The 22,652-nt window shown below is 52.5% G+C and overlaps 2 protein-coding genes and 1 pseudogene across 2 annotated transcripts; 1 reads left to right on the plus strand and 2 right to left on the minus strand.

The window, feature by feature from the left end:
• The first annotated feature begins 519 nt into the window (after positions 1 to 519).
• LOC139683861 (Fc receptor-like protein 3) lies at positions 520 to 3,298 on the plus strand. The gene is given in 7 exon segments (XM_071579358.1): positions 520 to 529; positions 1,102 to 1,122; positions 1,215 to 1,291; positions 1,294 to 1,447; positions 1,768 to 2,034; positions 2,269 to 2,587; positions 2,863 to 3,298. Coding segments are annotated over 7 exon segments (1,284 nt in total).
• A 3,708-nt stretch (positions 3,299 to 7,006) lies between these two features.
• LOC139683954 (natterin-3-like) lies at positions 7,007 to 12,317 on the minus strand. The gene is given in 6 exon segments (XM_071579481.1): positions 7,007 to 7,806; positions 9,096 to 9,933; positions 9,936 to 10,022; positions 10,761 to 10,842; positions 11,086 to 11,132; positions 12,287 to 12,317. Coding segments are annotated over 5 exon segments (1,113 nt in total). The 5' UTR covers positions 11,101 to 11,132; positions 12,287 to 12,317; the 3' UTR covers positions 7,007 to 7,715.
• A 7,848-nt stretch (positions 12,318 to 20,165) lies between these two features.
• Positions 20,166 to 20,281, minus strand: LOC139684013 (5S ribosomal RNA; annotated as a pseudogene).
• Between the last annotated feature and the right edge of the window lie 2,371 nt (positions 20,282 to 22,652).

Raw genomic sequence — 22,652 nt, forward strand, 5'->3', positions numbered from 1 at the left:
ACTTGCCCAACTAGCTCCTCCCTGGGCCTGGGACCACCAATCATGGGACCCCCATTCTCCTGGGACCTTCCTCCCCTGGCTCCCATTTCCTGGGACCTCCATTTCTCAGAATCCCCAGTCCAATGGCAACCCAACCCCTGGGATCTCCATCTCAAGACTAATTCCTTAGGGCCCATGTTATATGGGAGTCTGTCCCAGGAACCCTATTTCTGGGCTACCCATTCCCTGGGACACCCACTCTTCGCTCCCCACATTCCCTGAGTCCCCCACTCATGGGAAGCCCTTGTCCCAGCATGTCTCTGCTGTGTCCCCACCCCATCCCCACCATGTGTCACTAACACATGGGAGATGGACGAGATGGCGCTTCATTCCTCTGTGTCCTAAAAGCTCCATCCTGGGGACAGGTGGGCCTGGCAGTGTGTGACAGCCAGTCCGGATGGCTGGGGACACTGGATAGCTGGGAACGTGGTGCTGCTCCTGTATGGTGAGTGCCCTGGTCATGGACCTGATGCCACGGAGATGGCGCCCGGTGAGGCAGAGACCAGTGTCAGGGGCTGCCCAGTGGGGAAGGGGCACAGGAGATCTGCAGGGTCCTCTGAGGTCCCCAAGGCCAGCAGAGCCAGTCCATGGAGGTTGACACCCTGTGTGACCAGGGTCCTGGTGTGGCTGTGGGTACAGGAATGGGGGGCAGGTGTTTGGAGCTGAGGATTTAGAACAGGGATCTGGGGACTGGCAAGATGAAGCTGGAGCAGCTGTGGGGACAGGAACAAGGGGACAGGGATGCAGTGATATGGAGAAGGGGACAAGCACCATGGGAATGGGCCATGGGGACAGGTGCCATGGGAATGGGATCATGGGCACAGAGGTGTGGGGATGTGGCTGTGGGGACAGGTGCCATGGAGCTGGTGGAGGTGACCTGTACCAGCACGGTTTGACCTTGGTGTCCCTGTGCCTGAGGTGTCCACAGCATCCTCATGTCCTGGCTCAGCCTGGAGTGGCCATGGTGACACACTGTCAGGGCAGCTCCCACAGCCCATCCACTGATTGCTGGTGTCCCCACTGTGCCACCCCTACCCAGTTGCTTTCCCTTCTCCCTTCCAGACCAGATCCTGGTCCTTGCTGGTGAGTCCTGGGGAGGATGGAATGTCCCTCACACCACTGTTCCCAGTTCCATTGTGGTGCTGGCAGGCTGGTATCCCCTATCTTACCTAGAGACACCCAGACCACCCAGTTCCTCCTGAATTCCCCCTGGACACTGTCAGTGCTGTGGGACCAGGTGACACTGATCTCAACCAGGGCTCGAGGACTCCTGGTGCCACTTCCTGGTACAAGAACAGGCAGCACTAGGGGTAGAACAGACCTGATCACTTGGTTGTCAGTGAGAATGGCACCTACTATTGCCACAGATCCGACACTGGGCTCAGCCCCACCGTGTGTGTCTTAAATGGTGAGGGAGAAGAAGAGTTTGGGCTCTGGATGAGCTCCGCTCCATGAGTGGCCTCACACCCCTCAGGTGACAAGAGCACGTCCCCATGCAAATCGGGACATCCCAGTGCACCACTGGAGCATCCCTTGTATATACTGGTGCATCCCAGTGCATCCCAGGGTGGTGGGATGCCACTGGTACATTCTGGTTCTTGTGGGTCCTCCCTGGTTTCCCCTGGAGCCCCCTGGGGCAATGGGGGCTCCCAGAGCTCCTGGGTGCCATAGGGTGTCCTTTGGTGCCTCCCTGAGCCTCATGGTATGACAGGTTCCCCTGTCCTCCAGACTGGCTGGTGCTGCAGGTCCTGGCGCAGACGCTGGTGGAGGGGGACACGGTGACACTGTGCTGCTGGGGCTGGCGGAAGAGTTCGGTCACCCAACTGCGATTTTACCACAAGGGGAAGGAACTGGAGGGGTCTCTCGAGGGGACCAAGCTGTCCTTGCCCCCACTGCAGCTGCAGCACAGTGGGTGCTACCACTGCAGGGGCAGGTTGGGCTCTGATCTGCCACAGTGGTGGGAGGAGTCTGTGCCGGTGCCAGTGCCAGTGCAAGGTGCAAGGTGAGCATTCCCACACTCCCACAGCCTGATACCCCAACACCCTGATATACTTACAGTCCCACACCTTCATACCCTGACATTCCCTCACCCACTCCACAGTGGGCTGGGGTCACCCTGTCCCCCTCCAGTGATAGTGCCTGGTGAGCACCCCCACACTCCCACACCTGACAGCCCCACATGCCCTACCCAGTGGACTTGGGGTCACCTTCCCCCACACATCTTCCCAGAGCTCTTTCCGGTGCCAGTGCTGGAGGGTCCCACCGAGCCCACTGCGGGATCCCCACTGAATCTCAGCTGCCTCAGCCCCCTCAGTCCCCTGCAGCCCCAAGTCTCTCTTCTGCACCTCTTCTACAGGAACGGGGTGCTGGTGGGGGGCCCGCAGGTGTCCCTCCAGCTCTGGCTGCCTGCTGTGGGAGTCTCCCACTCAGGGAATTACACCTGTGAGGTGCACTCTGAGGTGGGGGCCATGTGGAAGAGCAGCACCTGGCTCTGTGTCACAGTGTGCAGCGAGTGTGGGGATGGAGAGAACTCTGACAACCTCCCCAGGTACCCCCATGCCTCCCTGATTGTCCTTTGTCCCCACTGGGGTGCCATCCACCCCCCTCATTACCACCCTGCATGTGGCACCCACCACTCCCCATGTTCCCTTTTCCATGTCTCACATCTCTCACCCCACCACTATCCTGCGTCACAGTCCTGAGTGAGTGGGATCAAGCTCTGAGTGCCCCATCCACAGCATCCACCATCCCCCCTCAACCTGCCCCGAAATGCCCCCAACAACTCTCCCCATACCGGGTTCCAGCTTCTCCCTGTGGCCTCAGGCCCATCTCTTCCCCTGCAGTGCATGGGGCCAGTGCCACCATCACCTCTGGACCCCCATCCCTGCAGGTGTTGGCAGGTGACCCTGCGACCCTGCGCTGCTCAGTGCATGTGGGCTCAGCACCTGTGACCTTCACCTGGTTGTGGGACGAGTGGGAGGTGGTCTGGGGTCCCCTCCTGGTGCTCGGGGACATTGAGCTGGGACATTCTGGCACCTACCAGTGTGTGGCCACCAACCAACCCTGTGGGAACACGGGGACACAGGTGGGATCACATGGGATCACTGGGGAGCACATCACACCCCAGGTGGCAGGTGACCCCAGTGTGTCCCCCCTGTCCCTAGTGGTTGCTGCAGGGGTCAGTGGGTTCCGCCTGTTCCTTGTCTTGCTCCTGGGTGCCATCATGTGCTGCCACCACTGGCATCTCGTGGGTGGGTGACAGTGGGGGGAGACTGGGGTCCTTGGGGGTGTTGGAAGTGTCCCAGTGTCTGGAGATGATGGGGTGGCACCCACAGAGCCTGACTTTGGGGATGGATTGGCTCAGCCCTCAGTGATGTTTGCTTGGGGTCCAGGGGAGTTTGGGAGGATTTTGGATAGTCTTGGGGGGCTCCTGGGACATCTCAGGTAGGACTTGAGGAATTGGAGAATTCCATTTCTGACAGAGCTGAACAAATAAACACCATTTCTGCCAGTTTAATGAAAAGTTTAATTTTGGGTCCAATAGCAGGGAGAGGGGTCTTGTGCCCCCCTGGCACTGGGATGGAGAATGGGGAGCCCTTGGTGTATGGGAAGCACTGGAGAAGCACTGGGAAGGGTTATAAGGCATGCCTGGGGATTCTGGAAGAACTGGGAGAATGGGGAACACTGACAGGGTGGGCACCTGCAGGAGCCATGGGGAAAAAACACACAGGTGGGTGCCCTTGGGTGGAGACCCTCAGTGCCCACAGTGGCCTCCAGTGCCCCCCAGTGTCGCGGCACATTCTTGTAGATGTTTTTGGGGTCCTGCAGTCACTTGTGGGGTCCCAGTAGCTCCTTATAGGTCACCTGGGGGACCTGGAGGGGAAGCACAGATGGACCCCTGGAGGGCCCCTGCAAGACACACAAGTTGGAGGGACTGAGGTGGGGAGTGACACATATGGGTGATGTGTCTCTGCCTCCCCACCCCATACTTACCCCTTGCCTGCTTGGTGACCACAACATGGGTGTACAGCACCTCTCCCTCCTCTGAGGGGTCTGGGGGTTCCAGGGTTGCCCTGCAGGGATAAGGGTGTGTCAGCAGTGTCTGGGGAGGGGAGAAGTGGGGGCCATGGCCAGAGACCTGTCCTAGTTCAGCAAGCTGGGACCAATTTATCACTGTGTAGGTGTGACCAAAGCTGTGTATGCTAAACCCTCTATGCCATTTCTCATGAACTGTTAACAATGGACCATTTGCAGCATCTGCCCGGGGCACACCTGATCCCTCAGGGTGTAAGTTGGGTGTTAAAGAAGCCTGTGAGATAAGAGCTGTGATAACTCCCCTCCAGGAAGTTGTTAGCACCTCCAAACCCACCTGAGGGGCCATGTCTGCTAATGGGCCATCAACGATCCCAAAAATACCCCATGACTCACAGAGTCAGATCACTCATTGTGGAATTCCTCACCCTTGGGGAGGTACTGGGCATTCCCACCTGAAACAGAGGGTATATAATCTTGGGGTTTTGGGACTTCTGGGACCATTTCATTGGATCCAGAGGAGGACCAGAACCTCTACAGGACTGCAACCACCACCCTTGACCAGACTGTGACCATCATCTGCACCAACAGGTTTTTCTTTTCCTTCTTTTTACTTTGGACTCAGAGGAACCACATGGGACTCAGCACAGGAGCTAACGAGCACCATTCTGATTGTGCCCCAGGGTGTGGGGTTACACTTCTGGGTTTTGTGGGTTAAAACCAATTTGTCTTTGAATCATTGCATTTATTGTAATATTTTTATTAAATTGTAACTCTGACTTATAATCTTTTTTTTTGTGCTGAGTTCATGTGGGGGGTGACAGTGAGTGCATCTCTTAAAGAAAGCTGTTTTGGAGTTCTGCCTTAAAGAGAACAGAGCTACCTGGAGTATGTGTGGTGGCTTATAGCCAATGAGAGGCTGTGGTGTATGTGAGGTGAATTGGTTAACTAATAATGTGGTGGCATGTTAGATGTGAGAGATCTACGAGGATGTGAGATGATGTAATAGGACTTTCTAGGAACCATCTACTTCTACTATGAGCTATGAGAACTGTCTGTTAATCTATCTTGAAAAAACTTTCAAAGTTGTGAGCCTTCTGATCAAGCCTTCTGATGACTGCTGTGCCTGAGCTCTTCTGACTGTCAGTCCACAGCCCAGCTCAGTATAAGGGGCTCCCCCTATAGGTTCATTTCTCCTGCCAGTTTACGTTTAAACCAGCACAGACCCCAACTCACCTGTCCTGGGTCTTCCTGGCAGCTGCAAAAAAAAGGGGGGGAATGACTGGGTGGTTTCTCCATGACCCCAGGACTCATGAACCCCTCCCCCGGACCACTGAACTCCCACTGGACATGAGTCTCCCTGGATGTGGAGTAATACCAAAGGCCCCCAGAACCCCTGAACTGTCCCAGCTTCCTGAGCCCCCACAACAACAATCCCATGAGGGAGGACCCTCCAAACTGCAGGGTCTCAGTGCTGGGAACAAGGAGAGGTACAAGACCCTCCAAATGAAACAGCATGTGCCCCTTTGGGTTTGATTCTTGCAGCTTTAAAGCTGCTGCAAAGCCATTTCCTCTGTGGGAAAAAAGCCTGTTTGTGGTCAGCTGAGTCCTGCAAAAAGCAGAAAAAACACCTCAATCCCAACCAATGGTTCCGCAAGGCCCTTTGAAGGTTTTCACAGCAGTGGGGTCGGAAACCCCTCCCTGTGCAAGGGCAGCTCAGAAGACAGTCCAGAAAGGCACCGATGGGTCATTTCTGTCACTATCCCCAAGGCACTCAGGGTGCCCCCAAAACAATCCAATGACAACAACAAGCTGCTCAACAACCTGACCTGGATCCTCCTCCCTCTTGTGTAAAACCTGCCCCCACTTTTGAACCTCCCTTAGAATGTTTGGTTCCACAGGAGAGGGAAAAGTGTGGAACGTCCATCAGTGTGGAAATGTCCATATGTTCACTGGGGGAACAGGGTGGGAACAGAAGGAGAAGGGAGTGCCTGGGGTGGGGAGAAGTGCCAGCAGGATGGAGTGTATTTGCCAGGGAATCAGGCGGTGTGGAAGACAAGGACATTGAGAGACTCCTGTGTAGGATTCCAAGGATGGACAGAGTGACTTCTCCTTTGGAACTGAGGTGGGTTGCCCTCGGTTGGACACCAGGTGCCCACCAAGCTGCTCTGTTGCTGCTCTTCCCAGCTGGGCACAGCAGAGAGAATCAGATAGAAAAACACTCATAGGCTGGGATAAGGGAGTTTTCGAAAGCAAAAGTTAAAGTTTGGGCATGCAGAAGCAAAGAGAAAAAAAATAATTCTGTCCTTCCCCTCAGCAGCACAATCTGACACTTCCCGGGCAGCAGAGCTTCAGCACGCAGAGTGGCTGCTCTGGAAGGCAAACCCTGGGAACGACAACTGCTCTCCCTTCCTTCTCCTCTCCTTGTCTTTTCTCTCTGAGCTGACATTGGCACATGGGCTGGAATATCCCTTGGGCTCATTGGGCTCAGCTGACCTGGCTGTGTCCCCCGCCAGGATCTTGCCCACCCCCCGTCCTTGAATGGCAGTTGGAATGTTGGGAGACAGCACTGATTCTGTGCCAGCCCTGCCCAGCAGGAGCCAAAACATGGGCAAGTTCTCAAACCCTTCCCAGCTCCCTCTGCAGAGCCCAGCATTGGGAGGGAGTTGTGGTAAAATGAACTCCAGCTCAGCCATACACCCAGCACAAGCTTCACTGCTGCTCTAGTTCCAGTGAAAGGAGGCTGGTTTAGCATGAGGTGGGTGTGACCTACTGTGTGTTCTATCCCAAGGGTTTTTTTTGATGGAATGTCTCTATGCGTTTGTCTCAGTTTAAAAAGAAACCAAGATGTCTATCAGGGAAAGTGAAGAATCCTTCCAGACTAGGAAGGGGGCCTCTGTCTCTGCAAAACCACCACAGACTTTGAAATTAAGAGACTTTAATCAGAAAAGGTAGAGAAGAGGACAACAGGTTTTTACTACAAATATATATAACCAAAACCAGAACAGAACAAACAGCAACATCATAACCAAAACTTTCAAACAAATCAATTCCTATCTCTGATCCTTTGGTGCAGTTATATTTACAGACAGGAGGAGGTGATGCTGTGCCTCAGGAGGCAGTGGCTGTGGTGACTCACAAGCTCTGATGGGGCAAAGATATGGGTTGGGAGAGGTGCTGGTTCTGATGCTCACGTGGAAATGGTGGCCACAAGGACGGCCTGAAACCTTTCCCATGGGCCGTGCAAGGACCCTCTGGCCATCTTTTTATCTGAAAGCGTTGTGAGGAGGGGGTTAGAAACATCTCTGCAGATGGTGCTGGCCCTTCAACGAGCCTGCAGCAAATCCAGGCAGTGGTGATTTTTCCTCTCAGGAAAACAGCACAAGGTGTGTGGAGTCTTCTGGGGTGAGCCAGGACCCCCCTCCCAGTGCTGCCACCAGCCCAGTAAACCCCAGCTGGCACCCAAATAGACAGAGGACAAAGGTGTAGTGGCAAAAAATGAGCACCAGGAAACCGCTCTCTCACCACCTCCCAGGCCAGGGAAAAAAGTGAGGTCCTCCCCCAAACCAGAAAAACGCATCCCCCAGTCCTCTCTCAGCCATCACGTTGGAGTGTAGAGCTGTCAGTTACCCTTTGTTTAGGCTTTAGACAGTTACGTGGCTCTGGGAGCAGGTAGAGAGAGGGCTGGGCTTCAACAGCTGCCTCGTTCTGGCTTCCAACGCCCAAACTGCTGTGCTGGTAAGGGACAAAAACAAAAGTTCCAAAAAGGCTTTTTAAACTGTAACAATTACATAACACTTTAATTATTATTTTATAGTTTCATAATATTTTATATTATACTTAGAAATATTTTATCTATTTTATACATTTATATATAAAATGTAAATAACAATCTCAGAAGTTGTTTCTATGTTTGATAATAATATAATTATAGAGAGAATTGTTCACTTCAATCTTGATTTTTCAGGAGCTCTTTTTCCTTTGGGGAATTTCTAAAATATTCTCAAATTGAAAAAACCCTCTGTTAAAATCAGTAGTTTTTTGAGATCCTTTGACTGGTATAATTTAATTTTTATTGATTTTCATAAGAAATCATTGAATTTTTAATCTTTTTTATTTCAGGAAGGCTGAAGAAGAAGGTGTTGAAAGGCAAATTCTCCCTGAAATGTAATTTAAATAATTTTTATTTAATTATTTTTCTTACTTTTTTTTCATGTATTGAAGAAAAAGGAATTAAAATCATATAGAAACCATCATAACTAAAGTTTTAAAATAATTTAAATCTAAGTTTTAAAATTCTACAGGGAATGTAGATGGGAAAACCAGCATTTCCTGGATTTCCCTCTCATTTTTTTTGGAATACCAAATTCCCCTCTAAAAAACATTTGGGGTCTGGACCCTCCTCCAGCCTCCTGGGCCTCCCTCCCCTCAGCTCTCTGGGGACACCCTCGGTCTCTCAGGAAATTTGGGGTCTCCCTCAATCCCTGATCCCCTCATTCCAGCAATTTGGGGTCCCTGTAAATCCTTTCTCCCACCCCCAGGAAATTTGGGGTCTCTCTAAACCCTTGTGCTCCCTCCCAGCTCCCTGGACTCCCTCAGGTTTCTGGGACCTCCTTCCCAAGATTCCAGGACCCCAATCCCTTTGCATCCTCCAGCGCTGGACTGTCCCAGGGACCCACCACCACCCCCTGATCACCCCAAATTTTTGGAGAAAAAAGGAAATTCACTCAGAGAATGCCATGTTTTTTCATGTTTTTGCTGTGTGGTTTCAGACAAGGATAAAGGTCATGCCACAAAACCCAAAAAATGGGAAAACCCACCAAATCCAAGCATTTTGCTGCATTCCAAGTTGCCACCATCATGTTTTGTGCCATTATTTAGGGAAAAAGCACAAGGAAAAATCTTTGGAGGTAAAATTTGGGCATCTGCCCCCTCCTTATGCTGGACATGGCGGGACCCTGGTGAGTTCCCGGCACCGCTCGAGCCCAGCCCTGACCCTGGTGACCATCTGTGTCTGCACCCACCCAGTGACCTCCACGCTGTGCTGGGATCCATCGTGGAATTCCTGGAGGAGCTGGGCAGTGAAGGGCACGCGGAGGTGGCGCCGGTGCCCCCGGAGCACCGCGGAGCATTCTGAGCGTGCCGGCAGCTCCTCCGGCACCGTGTGGGGCCCGTGGGACACGAACTTGGTGGTGCTGGCCCCGCCCACCCATGGCAGGGACGTGGTGTTGGCCATGGCCCAGCCTGTCCCACTGAAGACCAACGGGGCCACCAGGAGCGTCCTGCGCACAGTGGCCAGCGCGGGGTGGTCCAAATGCCACGAGTGCTCCGTCTCCATGGTCTCTTCCAAGAGGGCAGAGCTCGGGGCTGCCCAACAGCCATCATTCCGCACCGGAGCCTCAGCCAGGGCCACATCCTCAGAACGTTCCAGTGCCGCACTCAGGTTGTAGGCGACGTCCATGATGGAGATGTCGGATGGGCCTGTCTTGACCACCAAGACTTGGTACCACTTGTACCAAACCTCCTCCCCTTCCAGTGCTACGAAAAGCGCCCGGTGCTCCTTGGTGACCTTTCCCAGCCCATCCCGGCTCCGCCCCACAAAGGTGTCGACCAATGGGCAGCTCTCTACAGCGTTTTCCGGGACGGTGCCAAAGGAATCATCCACCCAGTCCAAGGCCTCAAAGCCACCAGCATTGACCAAGATGTTGAAGTTGGAGGTTTTGTGCTCCCATCCGTTGTACGGGAAGAAGCAAAAGGGGCCCCGGATGGGATCGTAGGAGCCAGAATTGCAGCCACGCTCTGACGTGGAACAGACGAATTCCAGGCGCCTGGAATGGCGATTCCAACTGGAGATGGCATCGGGGGTAGGTGGCCTTGGAAGGGTTCCCACTTGAGGTGGGAAGGAGGGTCCTGGTCCCACTTCCAGCTTGGATTCGTCCAAGTGGGAATTTCTGGAGGGGAAATGGGGTGTGTTGGAAAAAGGAGAGGGATTTTTTGGGAAAAGGAGGGAGTTCTGTCCCAAACTGGAGGTTGTGAGAGGCTTGAGAGATGTTTTGGAAGGGATGGCTTGGGTTTTGTTGGGATTGGGGTCAAGGCTTAAGGATTGGGATATGCTGGGAAGGAACTGGTGTCCCAGGGAAGGGATAGGGGACACTGAGGGGTGATTGGAAGGTACTGGGATAGAGTGGGAGGCACTAGGAGGGGATTGGTGGGCACTGGGAAGGTCTGGAATATACTGAGAGGCAACTGGGGTCACTGGGAAGGAACAGGGAGAGGTTGGACATAAAATGGGATATGTTGGAAGGGGAACTGGGAGAGGCCTGGGGGGCTCTGGGATATAATGAGGAGACTGGATGTGAATTGGGGACATTGGGAGAGGATTAAGGGCTACTGGGATAGACAAAGTTGGGACTGGGATATACTAGGAGGGAACTGAGGGGCACTGGGAGGGGCTGGGCATGAACTGGGATATATTAGGAGGGGAGTTGGGGTCACTGGGAGGCACTGGGACATACTGGGATGGACTAGGAGAGACTGGACGGGGAACTGGAGACACTGGGAGTAGATGGGGAGTCACTGGGATAGACAGGGTTGGGACTGGGATATACCGGAGAAGATTGAGGTGCACTGGGGAGCACTGGGACATACTGGGAAGGAAATAGGAGGGACTGTGAGGGCCCAAGACTCACTGAAGGGGTCCAGGGGCTTCCTTCCCACAGCTCCCACTGATGGAATTCCCAGAATTCCAAGGCCAAAGAAGAGAAGAAAAATCTGGGGGGAAGAGGGGAGGTGTTGTCTTCTCCCATCCCAGTTATCACATCCCACATTCCCTTTTCCCACTGATTTTTGGGCTGAGATCTCCAAAATGCCTTGATTTTGGATTTAATTCCATTTATTTCACTCAATTTTGAATTTTTTAAGAATTAAAATTTCCCGATACTGAGAAAAATCCCTTTTTTCCCTGAAATGGTTCAAAATTCCCCAAATATCCCCAAATTCTGAGCCTGGTCATACCTGGAGTGGCAGCATTTCATCAGATCCACCAAAGCCTGTGGGAAAATCTGGGATTTTAATCAAAAAATCAAAGGAATTTCACCACCTCTAGGGCCACGACCCCCCCCCCCCTCCACATTTTGGGCCCTCAGTACAAATTCCACATTTTGGGGCCCCCCTCTCCAAATTTTGGGATGCACTCCTCAAAAATTTGGGATCCTCCTTTCCAAAACTCCCATTATTGGGACTCCCCATGTCTAAATTTTGGGTTTTCCCTTCCAAAAATCCAAATGTTGGGGTTATCTATGTCCTAAATTCAAAATTTTAGGATTCCAAAATTCTCAAATCCACATTCTGGATTCGCCAATTCTAAGGTCCCTATTTCGATATCCTGCCCCCAAACTTCCAGTTTTGGGGTTCTCACCCTCCAAATTTTGGTTCCCTTCTCTAATCCAAATTCTGGGGCTCCCAGACTCCATATTTTGGGGTGTCCCCTCTCAAACTCCAAATTTTGGGGTCCCTAGTTCCCAAATTCTACATTTTGGGTTCCCCTGTTCCCAAACCCTACAGTTTGGCCTTTCCTTGTTCCTAAAATCCAGGTCTTTGGGGTCTCCCTCTCCAAGTTATGGGGTCCTTCTTTCCAAACCCCACATTTTTTGGTTACCCAATTCCCAAATTCACATTCTGGGGTTCCCCAGCTCCAAGTTTTGGTGTTCCCCAAGCTCTAAATTTTGGAGTTCCCAGCTACAAATTTTGACATCACCCTTCCCAAAATCCAAATTCTGGGGTTCCTTATTTCTCAGATTCCACATTTTGGGACTCCTTCAAACCCCAGCTCCACATTTTGGGGCCTCCAAATACCTAAATTTTGAGATCCCCCTTCCCAAACTCCACATTTTGGGGGCTGACAATTTCCAAATCATCATTTTGTGGCCTCCCTCTATTCCCAAACTACAAATTTTGGAGTCCTCTCTCCCAAAATCCACATTTTGGAGCAACCCAGCTCAATATTTTGGGATCTCCCCTCCCAAACTCTGTATTTCCAGGCTCCCCCAGTTCCCAGTTCCACATTTTTGGTCTCCTATTTCAAATTCCAAATATTGAAGCTCCCCAGTTCTCAAAATCCACTTTTTGGGGCTTCTCTGCCCCAAATTTTGGGTTTCTGCCTCCCAAAATCCACATTTTGGGGCTCCCCAGCTCCATATTTTAGGGTCCCCCTCACCTCTGGTCCTGCTTCCACATAAATCCCTTTGTCTGAGGAGTTTTCAGTTCTACTGAGATGTTTTCTGTGATGTTTGAGCCCTGGAAAGGCCTTCCAAAACAGGGAAGCTGTCATAAAATGCAAAAATATTAAAAACAAAGGAAGTGGTATTTTTTTAGTGATTTTTTTTGTTTTCTGGTGATTTTTCACTTCCCTTTTTGGGGTGTTGTTTTTAAATTTGAGCCCCAGGAAGTTTCTGGAGCCCAAAAACACTGCTTGGAAATCAGACAAAAATCCCAGGAATTCCTGTTTTTCCCAGTGGTGAATTTAAAAAAATGACATTTTAAAGGAATAGTCTTTGTTTTCTTGTCAAAAGTGGCAAATTAAAGTCTCAAGAACAACAAAAATCAGCCCGAAGACCCAAAAATTATTCAAAAGACACCAAAAATGATCCCAAAGACCCCCAAAATCAGCAAAACCACCCCAAAATGTGCCAATAATGAACCAAAGCCCACAAAAATCAGTGCAAAGAACTCCAAAATGAGCTTAAACCCCACAAAAATCAGCTCAGAGATCCCAAAAATGAACCTAAATTCCTCCAAATCAGGTCAAAGACCCCCCAAATCAACCTAAACACCCCAAAAACCTGCCCAAAGACCCCTAGAATGAAGTAAGATACTCTCAAAGTCATCCAAAAGACGTCAAAATCAGCGCCAAGGATCCCAAAATTAGCCAAATGACCCCCAAAATGAGCTGAAAAGCTCCAATAAATCACCCAAAGACCCCAAAATTGAATCAAAAGATTCACAAATGATACTAAAGACTCCAAAAATCAGCCCAAGACTCCCCAAAATGAGGCCAAAGACCTAAAAAATTACCCAAACACACAAAAGGGAGCCAAAAGACCCCAAAATCACCCTAAAGAGCCCTGGACCTTCTCGATGCTTTAGGGAACACCACTCCCCACCTGGGCAGTTTGGGGCCTCCTCAGATCCCTGCCCTCCCTTTCCTCCCCCTCAAGAAATTTGGGGTCTTCTAAATTCCCAAGGGGAAAGGACACTCACACCTGGAATCCACCCAGTACCCTTCCCAGCACTGTTAATAAGGGAGTTTAAATAAGGGAAGAGGGAAAATTCTTCATTGGGAAGAATGAGGGAAAAGTGATGGAAAATGAAATAAAAAGAAACCTGAAGTTGTGAAAAGGAAAAAAGAGAGAAAGGAGGGAGAGATTGTTTTTTCCTGAAAAAAGACCTTTTTTAGGTCTGGTTTTCACCGGATAAAATTCTATTTCTGACTGGTAGTCCCTGGATAAAATCCCCACTTGGGACTGGTTTTTGGAATAGTTGTTGTGGAGACAGAGGAAATTAGCCTGGACCTTGCCCGGTCTCTCAGAGGGTCCCTCTGCTGTGGGGCTGCTGAGGGCTGAAGATCAACAGGGACTGATCCTCGCCACAACAGACACGTCGGCAACTCCACACGAACCACGTGACAACTTTTTGCCAAAGAACCCTCTGTCTTGCTAAGAATAGCTGTCCAATCAGTAGCTCCAATCACTTGCTTCGTGCCTCCTGTAGCTTTTGCAGGCAGCTCTTAATTACAGGAGCTCCCCTCTTGCAGCCCAGCTCCCCTTTTGCAGCCTTCAGCTCAGTTTCTGCAGGTCAGCTCAGCTAAAGTCAGCTCTTGCAGAAAGGCTTTTTAGCTCCACATCCGAGGCAATGGTGAAGCAGATAATGATGATCAGTCCACTGCGGAGTCCTTCCTGGGTGCTGCAGCCACTGGCAATGGAAACATACTTGGATACACTGGAAGATCTCCTGAGGGGTCATGAAGTGGGAAGTCCCACTGAAGGGTCTCCTCTGCGCTATTGGGGTGTCCCTGGAACACCCTCCATTCCAGCAGGATTGTTCAGGGAAGGGTCCCCATAAAGGGATGGGACAGACTGGTAGGGCATGAGGATCTCAGTTTTCCTGGGACACTGAGAGACAAATCCAACACTCAGGGACGAGGAAATCTCCTCTTTTCACTTGGCAGTGACACTGGCCACTGGCACTGCCAGGAGACAGACAGGCCTGAGGCCATGGGGAGGGGCTGGCACATGGTTAGAGGGCAGGAGGACAGGGGTGGGATAGCAGTGGAGTGATACCCATCCTTGCATCCTTGGTTCCTCACATCCCTTGAGCCCCTCACTGCTGGGATCCACACATCCCACAATGTCCCTGCTGTGTCCCACCCCTCATCACCACCAAGTCCCTGTTATGTCCCACAGTGCCCTCACTATGTCACCATTATGTTCCCACCATGTCCACAGCCTGCCCCTGCTGTGTCCCCATCCTGCTCCCACAAGGTGTCACAAACCTGTAGGCAATGGATGTGACCTTGCTTCCTTCCCCTGCACCCAAAGAGCCGCACCCAAGTGACAAGTGACCTCAGAAGTGTGTGGCAGCCAGCTCAGATGGCTGGGGACACCACCATGGCTGGCAACGTGGTGCTGCTCCTGTGGGGTGAGTGCCCCAGGCATGGGCCTGACGCCACAGGGATGGCATCTGGTGAGGCAGAGATTGATGGCAGGGGCTGCCCAGTGGGGAGGGGGCACATGGGGCTGTGGGGTCCACTGAGGTCTCCAATGCCAGCAAAGCCAGTCCATGGGGTGGACCCCTGGTATGACCAGGGTCATGGGATGGCCGAGGGGAGAGGAATAGGGAAACAGGGACATGTGGACAGGCATATGGGGACAGGGGCACCATGGGATTGGTGCAGCTGTGGGGACAGGGACAGGGAGATAGGGATGCAGGGACAGGGACAAGGGAACCAGCACCATGCAGATAGGGCCATGGTGATAGGTGCTATGGAAATAGGACCATGGGCACAGGACCATGGGGATGTGGCCCTGGGGACAGGTGCCATGGTGCTGTAGAAGGTGACTCGTGACAGCATGGGGAGGGTGTGGTGTCCCTATACCTGGGGTGTCCATCCCATGTGGATGTGGTGCATGAGCAACTGAGACACAGGTATGTCCCCCAGCCTCTCCAGACCTCCTGGGGACCATTCCCATGCACTTTCCCTACTGGGGGCTGCACAGGTCCCCCAGGGCTCTTGTTCTCTCAGTGCTCCCAGTATGCCCAAGTGCCCCTTATTCTCCTAGCCCAGTGCCTCTCCATTCCTCTCAGTACCACTATGGGCTCCTCAATATCCCCCTTGCAGGTACCCCCAGGGCTTCCAGTGACTCCCCATTCCCACTTCCAGTGCTTCCAGTACCCTCAATGGATCCCCATTCCCCTTGCCAGGGCCTCTGGGGACAGAGGACCCCTTTCCCTGCTATTGGGCACAAAGTGCAGCTTTTTCATTAAACTGGGAGAAATGGTGTTTATTTGTTCAGCTCTATCATGGTTCAGGAATGGGATTCTCCAGTTTAGTCCTTCCACTCATGAGCTCACCTGGATGTTGCATCTCTTTTCTGGTGACCTGAGATGTGCTGGGCTCATCAAGTCACAAATCATTCCCCCTTGTGTTGCCAGTCCAGACCCACCTAAAACACCTTAATCTTGACAGCCTGACCCACCTGTCCATTGTTGGAATGCTCCTCATTGTCCCAGCTCTTGGGTACCTCTGCACCTCTAGGATGAACTTTCACAGTCAATTTCTCTCCCTGGGCAGAGATGCCTTGCCCCAGTTCAGCTGCCCAGATGGGTTTCCCTCTGCATTGCTGTGGTGGTTTGGAGAACCACTGGAGAACCAGAACTCCAAATGAATCACTCCCCTTGTTTTTCTTCCTCAACATTCTCCAATAATAAAGGGGTAGAATGAAGAAATATAAGCAAAAATAACAAACTGCAAAAGGAAATGGCCAAAACTGAAAAGATACAGAGGAAAACAGTTTAAATCAACAAAGGAAAAGAAGTTACCATACCCAACACCCTGAAGACAAAGACAAATTGACAGAGAACCTCCAGCCTCTGCCCAGGACCACCTGGTAGGGGAAAGCAAAGAAAAACTTTGTAGGAAACAGTTTTCCATGGGAGGACAGCAAACAGCAGCAGACTGCAGTCACTGTCTCTCTCTCTCTGGGGGAGCAGCAGCAGAAACAGTCACAGCAAAAAGGACTGGCAGCCAGTGGCAAAGAGCAATTACCAAAAACTGTCCATTCCCTTCTCCATCTCAGGCAATGAGACAGTCAAGCTTGCCAGTCTCAGAGAGGCACTCCATCAAAAAGGATCTATGGGATAGAACACAGAACTGGTCACACTCACCTAATGCTAAACCTGCCTCTCTACCTTACAAATAGGGCACTGGGTTTCCATATGGTGGAGCATGTCAAAGTGACTCTATTGCAGCCCTGCCACCAACACGCCAAGGCAAGAGCTACACACTCACCATGGAGGACACAGTGACTGGTTGGCTGGAAACATCCCCTGTAAACCAAGTCACTGCTCCGAACACCATCTCAGACCTTCAGAGACACTTGTTGTGGTAACATGACGCCCCAGAGAGAATTGAATCAAACAATGGGACTCCTTTTCAAAATAACTTTATTAACTCTTGGGCAAAGAAACCTGGCCTTGAGTAACACTTTCAAAGATCTGTTTGTGAACTGGCAACAAGATCACTCCAGAGCAGCTTAGGACTGGTGTGTGTAGGAGCCCAAAGGAAAGGGGTTATTGGGAATGTCTCAAACACCCACAGCCAGGTGGCTCTGGAGCCAACCACTGATGGCTGGGAAAAGAGGACAAACAAGATGTGATTGGAGAAGGGTCCATGTAGAGGTATAGCAGCACCTGTTGGGAACAAACGTCCTTGTTCCAGTCCCTGCAGATAGAACACCTGAAACACAGCAGCAGCACTGAAGTGGGCAAGAACTTTCTACCAAAGCTCAGTCTAGTGGGGGCACATGAGACCACCCAAGCCCACAAAGCTTCTGATTGGAGAGGGTGTTCTGAAAGAACAGGTACCAAACCCAGGCACCACCTTCAGGATGTTGAATTTTCCATGTCTTGCCTTGTCTTTCCCACCATTTGTCAATCTTGCCCACTCCCTTCCCCTTAAAGCTGGCTGTTTTGGTTTGAGGGGAAAAAAACCAAAATGTTTACCCACAAGCGGGGGAGGGGGCCTCTTCCACAATAATCACGCCACTCTTTATCAAATTTAAGAAAAAAAGGAATTTTAATAGAAGAAGGATAACTGTTCTTAAATTATATATATATATATATATATATATGTATGTATGTATGTATGTATGTATGTAAACAGAGTACTGCAAACCGCTTCCCCAACACCACAAGAGAGAGGAAAAAAAAACCAAAACCAAAAAACCAAACAACAACAAAACCCAGCAGGTTTTTCCTCCGGGAGGAAAGTTATACTTAAGCAGTGTCAATGTCACAGTCCTGCTGGCTGCGGAGTGAGTTCCCAGTAGTTCCCAGTCCCTCTCCAGCGAGACAGACGAGTGATGAGCTCCCAGATGAACTCTGTGTCTCTTGTCCCAGATGAAGGAAAAAGAAAGCTGAAAGTGGGGAACCACCACGTGTCCTGCAAAAGCAGCTGCAAACCTCTCTCTCTCCCGGGTCACTGCCCCAGACGGGGCGGGCAGGCCGTGTCGGTGCAGGCGGTGGTGAGACTGCAACAGAGGTCGGGATCCCAGATGCAGGAACCAGGAGAAACAGCCGCGGCGAGGAGAAAATACAGCGTCTCAGCCAGAAGCCCCAGCAGTGCCAGCAGAGCAGCTTCCCTCCTCGGCAGCCACCGCTCCTGCCTTCCGCCGAGCTAAAAAAAGGAAAGCTGTCCCCAAAACCAAAAGAGACAAACCTGCCCCCATCCAAGTGATCAGCAGTTAACTGCTTCTTTTGTTAACTGCTGGCATGGGCAGTTAGTGGCAGGGGAGAGAATTTACATAATAATCCCAAACTACAACACTGGCACATCTCACCACGTGCCCAGCAATGACAAGCCCATCCTGCCTTGCACCAACAACACTCTTGAAAGCAGCCCCAGCCCACTGACTCCCCCTGTGCTGTCCCTGCTCACACAGCTCCAGCTCTGGGTTCACTCCTGGGCCCCTCAGCACCACAAACACACTGAGCTCCCCTGCTCCAGCTCCTGCAGCTCCTCTCACTCATCTCCCACTTCAGCTGCTCCGCAGCTGCTGCAGACGCTCCCCTTGGCCTCATCCAGCCCATCCCTGACTGCCTGTGGGGGCTCCAGGATGCTCTGCACAAGCAGCAAAAGTAGTCCTGGGACAGCCATGGCCTGCAGGGGACGACAGCAAGGGCTTGGGTGGGGCTGGGAAGGAGGGACCTGGCACTGGACCTGGAGGGACCTTGAGATTCCAGTCTCAAGGATGTGAAACAGCAAGGACGGGGCCCAGGCAGATGGCATGCAGCAAGGCCTGACCCACTGGCACAGCACCAGGCCCTGCCCAAGGCACTCCTGTTGGGGCTGGGACTCGCAGGGAGGGGCAGAACCCACCCCTGGGGCAGCCTTTCTGCCCCGGCCCAGCCTCTCCCTGTGTGTGCATCACCCACAGCACAGGCTGTGCTGGGGCAGCGTTTGCTGCTGGGGCCCTGCAGAGCTGCCCATGGGGACACCTCCTTTGTGATGGCACAGGCGCCACAGCCTGGCACAGCCAGCCTTGCCCATCATCCCCGCCCCAGCTCAGAGACTCAGAGTGGCCCCTGACGACCAAATAACCAAAGCCCCCACCCCCAGAGTGCAGCCCCATCTGTCTGCAATGTGCCCTCAGGGGTTGTCTTGACAAAGCACCCCCACCATACCTTTGTCATATAGAAAATTGGATGACACATTTATGCTTTTAGCAAATAAGTAAAAAAAATCTTTAATATTAGGAGAGGGATAAGTTTTTTATTCTTAATGTTTGGAGTTACCCATTTTGGGACAGGATGTTCTATAGGCTACTGTTGTGTTACATGTGGAGTAAGAAATATTTTTCAAAGACATGGAATTGATTTCAAATTGAATGTGTTGGTAAGAAGGGATTTCAGTTAGGTTCAGAGAAATCCATCCAACAAAACAGTCAGAAGATCCATAAATTCTGTGGGATCTGTGATGCCATTGGTGTGGAATAAGGGGTGGAGATTGTGTCAGGTGTATGGCTGAGCTGGAGTTCCTTTTCCCAGGTCTGCAAAGGGAGTGGGGAAGGGGTTGAGAACTCGCCTGTATTTTGGCTCCTGCTGTGGAATCAAACATTCTCTAAGGGAGGTTCAAAAGAGGGGGCAGGTTTTCTCCTGGAAGTAGCAAGGTCCGGGTCAGGTTGTTGAGCAGATTGTTCTCATCTTGGAGTGTTTTTGGGGTTCCCTGAGTGCATTGAGGAGTATGACAGGAATGACCCATTGGTGCCTTTCTGGACTGGCTCCCTCTGAGCTGCCCTGCAGGGGAGAGGTTTCTGATCTCACTGCTGTGAAACCTTCAGAGGCCCTCCCAGGAACCACTGGTTGGGGTCGAATTGTTTTTTCCGCTTTTTGCAGGGTTCAGCTGGCCACAAACAGGTTTTTTTCCTGCAGAGGAAATGGCTTCGCAGCAGCTTTAAAGCTGCAATAAGCAAACCCAAAGGGATGGGTGCTGTTTCATCTGGAGGGTCTCCTGTAGCTCCTCGTTCCCAGAATTGAGACCCTTCTGGGGCAGGGAGAGGGGCATTGCCAGGGTGAAGGTGGGAGGTCTGTGCCCCCCCTCCCCTCACCTCCGACTGAATATCTCCTCCTGGCATGGCTAGGCTTTGCTAATGAAGATTTTGGGAAGGGCTGTACCCACGTCAGTGTGTCCTTTGAGCCTGTGCAGCCGAATTTTTAGGTGAGGCACAGTGTGCATGAAACTGGCCCCACCCTTTGGTCCTGAGGTTCACCTGCCATGGCCAAGAGAGCTTGGATGGTGACAGTGAAGTCCTCAGGACTGGAACCTACAGCACCCAGTATTCACAGGAGGTCTCCCATCCAAGTACTAACTGGGCCTGACCCTGCTTAGCTTCTGAGATCAGATGAGATCAGGTGTCAAGGTGGCATGGCCGTAGTTTACACCCTGTGACCCTCCTGCTCTCATCACCCCATGGGGACTTCCCACCCAGTAAAGGGTCTTGAGGATTGTGGGCTCGTGCAGTGGGGGGTGACCTGGGGCGGCTCAAGGTGGGGTCAAGGGGTCTCAAAGTGCAGGGGTTGTGGGCCAGAAGGGTAGGGGGCACAGGGCACCTCCCTAACTGGGGCACCCTAGGGGTCACAGTGCCCCACTGGGAACAGCAGAGGTGGGCAGGTCCAGACATTCCTGTCCCCCACAGCTCCCCCCAGCCCAGCCTGCTTTTCTTCTCAAGGGTTCCCCAGCCCATGGCTGGGTCATGTGCTCTGCCTGCTCACTGAGTCTGAAAACAAGGGAAGAAAAGGGAGGGTGGGTGTGAAAGTGAGGGGATTAAAGGAAAAAATAGAACTAAAGAGAGGAAAAAGGCTCAGGAAGGTGGAGGGGACATGGCCCTGGAGGCCCTCAGAGCCTTCTGGGAGCACCCCGTGGTGCCCCCCAGACCATGAGTACTCTGGGTGGTGCTGCACTGGACCCTGTGGGGACAGGTGCTGTGGGGCTGGTGGAGGTGACTTGTGCCAGCAAGGCCATGGCCATAGTGTCCCCATGTCCTGCCTCATCCTGGGGTGTCCCCAGTGTCCCCATGTCCTTCCTCAGCCCAGGGTGGCCGCATGGATGTCATTTGTGGTTGGCTGTGACACAATCATGTCCCCTGGCCTCTCCAGACCTCCTGGGAACCATTCCCATGCATTTTCCTATGAGAACTGGTGTCCCCATGGGGACAGTTTGCAGGACAGACTCCACAGCCCGTGCCCTGGATGCCGATGTCCCCACAGTGCCACCGCCACCCAGACCCTCTCACTTCTCCTTTCCAGACCCGACATTGGTCCTCACTTGTGAGAACGCAGGGGGATAGCATGTGCCCTGGCCTTCTGTCCCCCACTCCACAGTGGCCCTGGCAAGCTGGTGTACCCTGTCACCTGCAGGTGCCCAGGCCACCCAGCTACTGGTGGAGTCCGCCTGGACACCAGTGACGCTATGGAACCAGGTCACACTGACCTGCAAGGGCCCGGGGACCCCCAATAAAACCAGGTGGTACAAGGATGGGAAGCCCTGGGGGCAGAACGCACTTGACCAGTTCCTTGTCACTGAGAGTGGCACCTACCAGTTTGAGAGAGCTGGCACTGAGCTCAGTCCCACCCTTTATGTCTTAAATAGTGAGGGAGTTGTGTCCCACCCTCACCCCCCTGGGGACCCACGATGCTCCTCAGTGCCACTGGGACCTTCTGAAGCACCCTGATGTGATGGGACCCCCTTGTCCTGCAGATGAGCTGGTGCTGCAGGTACCAGCATAGGAGCTGTTGGAGTGGGACATGGTGACACTGTGCTGCTGGCTTTTGCACCCCTTGGAGGCCACCCACGGTCAGTTCTACCAGGAGTGGAAGTATCTGGAGGGGTCCCACAATGGGATCAAGCTATCCCAGTCCCCCTGCAGCTGCACCACAGTGGCAACTACTGCTGTGGGGGCTGGGTGAGCTCTGGGCTGTCACTGTGGTGGGAGGTGTCAGCGCTGGTGTTGCTGACACTGCACGGTGAGCAACCCCACACCCATTACCCCAATATCCCTTCTCCAGTGTACACACGGTCACTTTTCCTCCCCATCTCCTTCCTGAAGCTCCTTCCAGTGCTGGTGCTGGAGGTTTCCTTAGAGGTCACTGAGGGGTCCTCCCTGAATCTCAGATGCCTCAGCTGCCCCAGTACCCTGAAGACCCAGGGCTGCTTCCAGCACCTCTTCTACCATGACGGGGTGGTGGTTGGCATACCACAGGTGTGCCCCCAGCCCTGACTGCCCAATGTGGCGGTCTTCTGTTGGGAAATTTTTGGATAGACCTTGTGGAAGAGCAATGCTGGGCTGTGTGTCATGGTGTCAGAACCCCGACATCCTCCCCAGGTTCCCCCATCCATGCCTGGGTACGCACATCTCTCCTTGGGTACTCCCCTGGATTTCCTTCACCCACCTCCAAGTCACCTCATCCCTCCATCATTCCCTTTCTCCCTTACTGGAGTTCCTTCCATCTCCCTCCTAACCCTCTTCCACATGCCCCCAGCCCCTCCCTGGGTCCCTCATTGCATCCATCACATTCCTAATCTAGCATTGCCTGATGGTTTCCACCACTGTGGTTCACAGTCCTGAGTAAGTGGGGCCCTCTGGCCCTGGATTCCTCACACTCACAGCATCCTGCATCCCTGCTCATCACACCCTCATTTTCTCCTGTGCTACTCCCCCGATGTCACTGCCAGCCTCTCCCTCTGGCCTCAGGTTTGTCTCTTACCCTGCAATGCCACCATCACCCCTGGATCCCCGTCCCTGCAGGTG

The sequence above is a fragment of the Pithys albifrons genome, chromosome 30, assembly GCF_047495875.1.
Source record: "Pithys albifrons albifrons isolate INPA30051 chromosome 30, PitAlb_v1, whole genome shotgun sequence".
Classification (NCBI taxonomy): Eukaryota; Metazoa; Chordata; class Aves; order Passeriformes; family Thamnophilidae; genus Pithys; species Pithys albifrons.